Here is a 9,120-nt window from a genome sequence, read left to right as displayed (position 1 = left end):
TCACAATGTATAAATAAAAGAATTAAGACTTTATATATATATATATATATATATATATATATATATGTTACAATACATAACATAATAAAGACTTTTATTGGACTCTGACAAATTCTGTCTCTGTGTCTGAAGGGGTTAAATGGAATCAGTGGGAGGAGAAGGAAGTTTTATTTCCCGTTAGGGTTTGTTTTCTGTTGTTTGTCGGTAAATGAGGCCGCTTGTAAACTGATCAGTCTGAAGAATCGGTAAGTAAACAGGTTAAAGTACGTTATTTTGTTTAGATACAAACTTTTTTCCCCCAGCGTTCATATATGAGTTCTCAGCGTTCTTATAAGTTCGTCCTACGTAGTGAACAATAATAAAATCATTCGGATAAATCGTTGTCATGATGGCTGTTGCTCAAAATCTGGCGAGCTTCATACCTACGCAACGTTGTGTATCGTCGTCTTAAAATCTATCTAGCACTCTGTCTGCTTATACAGGATTTTTGGATCTTATCGCAAAAAAAAAAAAAAAGTCTGTATAATAAACACACGACGCTACTGTTTATATATCTTGCTGTTTATGTTTACTATATGCATTTACGACTTTGAAGTTTGTGAAGAGTTTGTTCGATGTATATGATGTTCATACATTCAGTATTCATACAGATACAGTAGCTATAGGCCTATAACATGGAACACAGGACAGTAAGGAAGGTGCGTGATAAAAACACACCTGTTGTGTATACCTAGATTAAAGAACAGCATAATTAAATTTCAATGGTATTTTTAAATCCCATCATGTATATACAGTAAACAATCTTTAGCAAACTATAACATTTATTTGCATCCTTAATCAGGAAACGGGAGACAGGTTTAACGAGCTAGTCCATATGGCTCATGTATTTTTTGCTTCCTTGTCATTACAGCATAAAGGAGAGCCTCATATTTCTGTCAGATATGGCCTCTTCAATGATTACTGAGGCGAATGGAGTGAAGGTAGTGACTCATGTTATCCCACTGGAGGAAAAAACAGAGTCTCTGGACCTGAAGTCAAGTTCGGTTGAGCTAGAAAAGTCCAATTTGTCACCAAAAACCACGATGTTCCTAAAGGGGAAGCCTCTGTCACTGGGGGTGAGAACTGGACACAGTTTCACAGCAATATTAAATCTAAGTTAAGCTTTGTTGACAGCATGTTGACCACAGAAAATTATTGTTTTTTTTTTTTTAGCCCTCAGCATCTTGTAACAGATGCTGTTCATCATTTATATTAATTTTAAATAGATTTTCACTTAATCGTTCTCCTACTGTTTACTGTTATATTTTACAGAAGTGTTTGTGTGTGTTTGTGCAGTTGGTGCAGGTTTTTATTGGTTTGGTGGTCATGACTCTGTGCACCATCACAGTACTTGTGGATATGCTGAATGTTGAGACTGTAATGTCCCTTGGACTTCCTGTGAGTAAACATTTTGAGCCCTAATAACACAAAATATTAGCATTTTTATACAATAAATGTCACTGAAATATCAATTAATAAATGTGACCAGGAGGCGGTGGGAGAGGGGTGGAAATTTTCAAAATATTTTCAAAAGTTTTGAAAAAATCATGGAAAGTTTCCAAAAATGTTTCGCCCCTTTGCAACACTAGTTCTAATTAATTTCAACACTAGTTTATTATTATTATTTTTGCATTAAAAATGTAAATTAAATTTGCATGAAAATATAAAGTTAATAAATTTTTATTTTTTCTTATGATATGATTTTATAGCATTTACTAGAATTTTTTTTTTTTTTTTTTACTCTTCATAGTAAAAAGTTTGGGCGCCTCTGTAGTTTGGTTCAGCTTAATAAAAACAAATATAATATGCATTGAAATGTAATATTTTTGGTATTTTTGTTTTTCCAGTTTGTCGTCTCTGGATCTGTGGCAATCGCTGCACACAAGAGGTCCAGTTCTACTCTGGTGAGCAGATTATCATATTTACTGCATATTTTTATGTCACACATATCTGGTGTGTTCAGATACATACAGCGTTCTGCACCCTTTCTGAAGTCTGAATAAACTTCAGGATTTCCTGATTTCCTTCAAAAGTTTCCTGAAAGCCTGAAAACTCTTTATTCTTTAAGAAATATACATTCTTATTCTTTGTGTTTGTGCAGATCAAAGCCACGCTGGCCATGAGTGTGATCTGTGCTCTGCTGGCTGCTGCAGGAACCGGCTACTTCAGCTGGGAGCTCAGCAATAGACCAGGGGAGGATCCTTGTGGCGAAAGTTACTGGTCATGTTCGTACATGATATGGAGATTTAATGTACGTGTGTAACTAGTGATGATCTCAGGTTTACATTAAATAGATGCAGATGCCTGTAGCATATTCACTAGACAGAACTTGACTGTCTGTATGCCATGTGTGATATTTTTTATTTAGAGTTTGGTGGATGGATTGAGGGGTCTCCTGCTGGTGCTGTGTTTTCTTGAACTGTGCGTGTGCATCTCTCTGTCCATCTTTTCAGCCCGGGCCATCCAACAGGTGAGACCTAACCCAGATCAAACTTCAGTAGAGCTTCATGTTTCTATCATTTCATGAGGATATGTACAGTAAATGATGGTCTGCCGGTCTGTTGCGGTTGAAGATCTAAGCTCATAAACTTTAGTTCTCAGTGTAGCTCTGATTGTGAAATAAAGATGTGGTCTAGGAAAATCTTCTCTTTTTATTTCAGGACAAAACCGATGTCGACCCTTGCGGCAGTGAATCCAGTCTCCTGAAGGTTGGGGTGGATTGTGTCTCCAACCCCTGAATGGCCACACAGTTATGGCCAAGGTTACTATAGTCAAAATTTTAATCATCATATAGGCTAAATGTGATAACATTTGATTTAAAGTTAAAGTTTTTTCTTAATGGGATTGTTTGATAAAATACAGGGTTTCCACCATTTTCCACTAGATGATTTGTCATTTTTTTTGCAGTATTCACATTTCTGCATGGTAATGCTCTTTGAGACCTATTGCACACTGCTTGCTGATTTTCTGAATAAAATGCACTATGTTTCATTATTTCTCTTGCACTTTATTGAAGACAATTAACTGTATTAGTGTCCACAGCACCGTAAAATAATTATTTTTATTATAAGCATATGCTGCTGTTGTGTCATCTGCCACTTTAAATGCACAAGCTCTTAAAATTCTGATTGGCTTTCAATGTTTTTAAAGTTCATCAGGTGGAAGAAAAAAAAACAAATATTCTGAAAGTGATCCCAACAGTATTTTCTCAAAACTTTCCTAATGCCTGGGAGGAAAAGTGTACATTTATTTCTAAAACTATCATTTGCTCTCCAATACAGATCCTTAAAAAAGCTTAAGCATTTATTTATAAAAGCCTACTGTATTTCAGCCGGGTAAGAAAAATCATGCTTTGATAAATAAATGCAAAATTATTACATAGTGAGTCACAATTACAACACAAAAATGTGCAATTATCAGATGCCACGTCATAATAATGACATCAATGGACATATTGAGTCACAATTACAACATACTAAATCATAAAAGATATATAAGAAGTTTAGATTATGACACAGTAAATCATAATTATGGCATCAAAAGTTGGAATTAAGAGAATTTTTTTTCTTCATAATTTCAACGTACATCATTTTTTATGCCATAATTAGTTTTTAAACACAGGACAAGATGTAAACATCCTTTACGTGTAACCGTGTACCAACTGAGTATCCTTGAGTATCCTTGTTCTTGACAATTGCAACTTTTTTATCCAATAATAATTATGTTTTTCTATTTTATTATTATTTTGACTTCATCTCATAACTATGACTTAGTATGTCAGTTTTGCCTTTTATTAAATAATTATGACTTCTGACAATAAAACACAAGAGTTTGATATATTCTTTACTCCAGTGTCCCCCTTGCTTAATTGATAGAAATTAGTAACTAAAATGAGTAACTAAAATAATTACATTTTGGAAATCCAGAAGTTTGGGCGTGTATTAAAATAAGAAATATCTTGATGTTTAGTTGTTTTAGCTCATTTAAAAGTTTTTTTTCTATTAATTTAATTTATTTATTTAATTTTTTTGCCCCGTGGGTGTTTTTTAGTAATGGTGGAAGTTTGCCCTTGTTGGGAGAAAATTATTTTTTCTTTACTATAGACATACACACCCATCCACAGCCCACATATATGCAAGACATCATTTAGGATGAAGAACAGTTTCTCTGAGCTCTCTCTTGACTCAGCTCTTCTCTACATAATTCATAACCGGGTTAAAAATACCCTGCTCTGGAGCTCTTGCAAGGGAGTTTTCTGGAATAAGGGCTGGTGGGATGAGTGAGTTCTGCTCGGGATATAGCCAACCTGGTTTCTTCTTGTGTAGCCGCCGCCTCCCCTCATGACATCAACACTGCGGAGAGGCGCCGCGCGCTCAGACTCTGCTGCAGGACGCCAGTGCGCAAAGGTAAGCGAGCGCTCTTCAGCACGCACGCAGTGTGTCACTTGAAAATACCCTTCTCAATGTGCATGAAGAACGCGTTAGCTCGTTTTGTTGATGTATGCTCTTGTGATATTGTTTGCAGCGGATCGTGTGGTATTGATTGGTGATCTATCAGCATGTCGCTGTACGCGTCTCAGATTAAAACGTTTAAGCGCGCAGAGCCCAAGACACTTGGCGTGAGTTTCACTACAGCATACTATCACAATATTATATCGACAATTTGCCGCTGGATCATTAGCTACAGATGTTTTATCAGCTAGCCTGTATCATTACGCTTGATTTTATAGTCTGAGTACATTGTTTACATATTGATGGTATGTTGCATGAGTTTTTAGTAATTCAATCAGTGCTGTCCTATAGAAGATAATATTTAGGCCCTAGTTTAATATGAATGCACATGTAGTACATCTAATAAATGACATCTGGCCAACATCCAAGAAAACACACCCATATCTGAGATGCAACACACATACACAGACAAACTCAACTAAATTAAATCAAGATAAAACAATTCAATTTCAATTCAACTTTATTGGCGTGGAAAATAAAGTATTTCATCTTGATTTATTTGCCTTTTATTATATATTGGTAGACTTAACAAATACAGTTTTATTTTTAGGTAGATAGATAGATATATAGGTAGATAGATGCAAAAAAAATAGCTGGGAAAACTGCAGTTATTTCACAATTGTAACATTTTGTGTGCTTTGGTTTAGGCTATTGAGATCATAATTGGCATGTTTACTGTCATTTTGAGCTCAATTGTGTATAAGCTGCACTACCATATCCAGCGTGAAATCATCATCCTCATCGTCAATGGTGCTCAGGTACAAATACACACACACACACACACACACACACACACACACACACACTCACACACACACTCAAATACATTTAAGATGTTTAAACTCAGTCATGTGACGTGTCTCTATTTCCTACAGCTTGTCATAACTGGTATTGTCCTGGTGCATGCTGGGAGGAAGCCATCTAAATGGCTGGTACAGTATGAACATACATATATGAATATCATCTGAAAATTAGAAAGTGTTACAAATCATATTACTCTTGCTCTCTTCAATTAAATCCCTTTAATGTCCCTCCGTCAGAAAGGACCTTGCAGGTCCTCATCCTGTATTGACCAAATTAAGTGCAGTCTCAGCAACAGTAGTCTTGTGTAATCAAAGTTTTGACAACAAAGGTCCTCTTTGCATATTATTTTTGCCAAGAACTGCACTTATACTGCAAAATATTACTTACTTTATGGGATAGTTTGGAACAGTGTTATTATAATATAATTGACTTGAGAGATAAAAGGCTATCAGCACCACCCTCAGATTTTATTAATATTTTGAATCCGTTTTTATTTTTTATATTTTCAATTTTCATTTTAATATAGTTTTTTTTATTTAGTCATCTTTAATATTATAAATGTTATATGTTTTATTTCAGTATCTGTTTTTATTTTTATTTTAATCAAACTTTTAGTAACTTTTTGTGTTTTTTATTTTTAGTACTTGTTATTGTTTTTAAATGTCTATGAAATTTTTTTATTTCATTTTTAGTTTTAGTTATTTTAGTATATCAGTTTAAACTAAATTAAAATGAGAAATGTTGGCAAAAAATACAAAATATTTCATTTTATTTCAGTTAATGTTTTTAAGGTTTTATTTTTATTTTCAGATTTACTAAACTATAATAACCACCTGTATTTTCAATATATTTTTGACCATTCATTATTGGAAGACTGTAAATGATCATTTAATTTTTTGTTGAAATACAAGTCTGTTTGTTTGTCGCAGGTTCTGACAACCATTGTTCTGCAATTACTAACAGCAGCATTTGATGTTGTTGGATTTGGGCTCTTAGCCAGACACATCCCATTCAGAGGAGAGTCATACTTCTACAGGGACACAGAGGTAAACAAACAGAGATGCCCCATCTTGCTCATCCTTAAGCCAAGACACCTTCATTCCCACAAGTGACTCAATATTTCAATACTGTAAACAAAACTGATCATATACTTATTGAAATATCCCAAGAATGTCTTCATCTGTTAAAAAAAATGGGAAAATGTTATACTTCAACCGGCCCTCTTGCTTTGTTCACTGGCAAACAATGGTTTCAGGACATTTTATTTCTGCCAGTCCTGTAAGTGGAACAGAAAAGCAGATGATATTGAGAGTAGGAATCAGGAAGCTGTACATCGATCTGTCCTGCTTGTTTCAGTGGTGGTCTGTTTGGACTCTGTTTGGGCTTGCTGTGGAGAAGGAGAGAAAGGGGAACATAAAGAGGTGAGTTGCTTTACAATGCAGCGGGAAAACCATAAACACATCCTGAGACTCTGAGCTGGATTCAAAGTGCAATTCGGTTCAGAATGTATCTAATCTCAATTTTCCCCCAAGTTTTAGACTGGTGTAATGCACAATTATTAGTGTTTTAGGAGAGAACTCCTAAGCTTTTATTAACTTAGAATAACTTTTCTCTTTGGTGCACAATTTAGGACGACTGATATGGGTTTTTCAATGAAAGGTGATGATACCTGATGATAAGCGGCATGGCCATTTAATGTTAATGTATCAGTATTGTTAACTTAAAGCATAAAAACTTTTTCTATTATTATTTTAAAATTATGTATGTTTAATTATATATTTACGTTCAATTATAATATTTAAATAAATTAAAAAATTAAAATAAAAATATTAGATGAAAAGCTTATAAAATCTTAAACAAAAATGTTGCATTAAGTATAAGCTGAACTACTTAAATTACTCAAATTAAAGCTAAATAGAAATAGTATAATAACTAAAATGACAAAATCACACAAGAAAATTTGTCAAATGTAAACTGAAAGAATACAAATAAAATCTAAAATACTATAATAGTATATAAATAATACTAAATTAACAATGTGATGTATATAGGCTAATGCAATGTAATTATAGCAAATTAAATATATACATACAGTATACTCTATATTTATTTTATAAAAATGTGTAGAAGTTGTGCATAATGCAGATGGCCAAATATCGAAGTCTATCACTAAATTAGAATTTTGAAATTTGAATGATTAATTGAAGTATAACATTTTCCATTTTCCCTTTCTGTGGATATTCAGATTTTTTTAAATTGTATTATTATTTGCATATGATTGTGATTTACCATGTAAATACTTTTTGTATATAAAGTTTTATCATAGAACAGTGCTGCTGTAATGTACTATTGTCTCTGTGGTTTGTATTACAGTTCTTAGCGAATGGGATCTTGGTGACACTGATTGGTTTCCTGGTGCTTGCATGTGTCATTGGTTTGGTTGTGTCTTTTTTTGGGGTCTACGTGCTTTCTGTTAGTGCCATAAAGGTTTGTATTTCAGGACTGCTCTTAATAGTTGAGAATTATGTTTTGTTTCAGGTATCTATTAATGTTTTAAGGCAAATTTGAAATGAAAATGACTGTCCAATTCACTGTTTTGCCTCAGGAGATGACGCCCATCCCTCACTCTACAGCAAACCAACATTATGGTGTTGGCGTTCAGACCCAGAACAAGATCCATGCCGGAAACTGACAAAATGAGAGTCGTTCAGAGCAGAAGGGCACAGTTTTAGCCCAGTTTTACACCAACTGCAAAATAGGACTGTTTCACCTACAAACCACTCACAGGTAAACAACCACAACTACAGAAAAGTTGTAAATAATTGTTTGAAAATAAAATGGATAAAATCTTTTTTTTTGCTTGGCTGTTGCTCTCACAGGCTGTGGGACTGCTGTAATTTCGAATGCTCAACTTAATAGTTATTCGTACCTCATTCATTGTCGCTCTTACAAACTGAAGCTTCTTAGCATGAAATGTCTACACAGAAATCTAGACCAGAATCCAGTGTTATCGATTTACTGTATGTTAGAGGGGTAAGTGTGTTTATTAGGATATGTGAAATTAGTTACATAGCAGAAACAGAAATGGAATTATGGTAAATGTGAACGGTTTGTACCACCCTTTGCATGGATCTTAAATCGGTCAACATGTTTGTTTTAGCCACATGAAGACATATGGGGCTACAGTCATCAAGTTGATATTTGTTAATTGCAATTTGAAATTAAAAGCCCTTGAATCCATAAAAATGTAACAACACTGTAAGCAAGCCAAATGATTTTATATATATGCTTACAAAAATTCCTTCAAAATAAAAGCGTTGATAAATGTGGCACATGTTCAGCGAAACTCCTCTAAAGCAGAGTAATGTGAATTTGAACACCAGTGAATAACTAAACAGCATCGCTTGGCTTTTTGTCATCTCGTTTTATCCGTACTGATTCTTCAGGAAAGCTATGATGACTGCCAACTCTGTAAGTGCCACCACTTTTGACTAAAGGTCAGAGGTTGAACCCTCAGTCAAGGGCTCGACTTTGGTGATGTAAAATCCTCTTGTGGAAGCATGTGTCATCCGTTCTGTGTCTGTAGATCTTTGTCTTTAGGACAGCATGTGAGATTTACATTGTGCCTGTTCTCAGTGAACTGTTGACGTGTAGTAAAATAAAAAAGGAATTATGTAGTAATATGACTGTGTTTGTGTTTGTATTTGACTGAATGATATTTCAAATAAACTTGATTTACTACACAATCTGATGCTGTTTTCATAGT

General features: G+C 34.2%; 2 protein-coding genes across 2 annotated transcripts; both read left to right on the top strand.

Moving 5' to 3' along the window:
- The first annotated feature begins 102 nt into the window (after positions 1–102).
- si:dkey-7j14.6 (uncharacterized protein LOC556585 homolog) lies at positions 103–3,033 on the top strand. Its single transcript, XM_042741574.1, has 7 exons — positions 103–245; positions 911–1,115; positions 1,336–1,437; positions 1,887–1,943; positions 2,141–2,290; positions 2,408–2,509; positions 2,700–3,033. The coding sequence occupies exons 2-7, from the start codon at positions 942–944 to the stop codon at positions 2,775–2,777; spliced, it is 663 nt and encodes a 220-aa protein (XP_042597508.1). The 5' UTR covers positions 103–245; positions 911–941; the 3' UTR covers positions 2,778–3,033.
- A 1,192-nt stretch (positions 3,034–4,225) lies between these two features.
- On the top strand, positions 4,226–9,037 carry si:dkey-7j14.5 (uncharacterized protein LOC556563 homolog). The gene is given in 9 exon segments (XM_042741566.1): positions 4,226–4,445; positions 4,564–4,657; positions 5,198–5,308; positions 5,426–5,482; positions 6,284–6,400; positions 6,711–6,716; positions 6,719–6,775; positions 7,728–7,841; positions 7,960–9,037. Coding segments are annotated over 8 exon segments (609 nt in total). The 5' UTR covers positions 4,226–4,445; positions 4,564–4,597; the 3' UTR covers positions 8,047–9,037.
- Positions 9,038–9,120: the final 83 nt, after the last annotated feature.

The sequence above is a fragment of the Cyprinus carpio genome, chromosome B16 (genome assembly GCF_018340385.1).
Source record: "Cyprinus carpio isolate SPL01 chromosome B16, ASM1834038v1, whole genome shotgun sequence".
Lineage (NCBI taxonomy): Eukaryota > Metazoa > Chordata > Actinopteri > Cypriniformes > Cyprinidae > Cyprinus > Cyprinus carpio.
The sequence above is the reverse complement of the archived record's forward strand: the minus strand, read 5'-3'. Positions and strand labels throughout refer to the sequence as shown.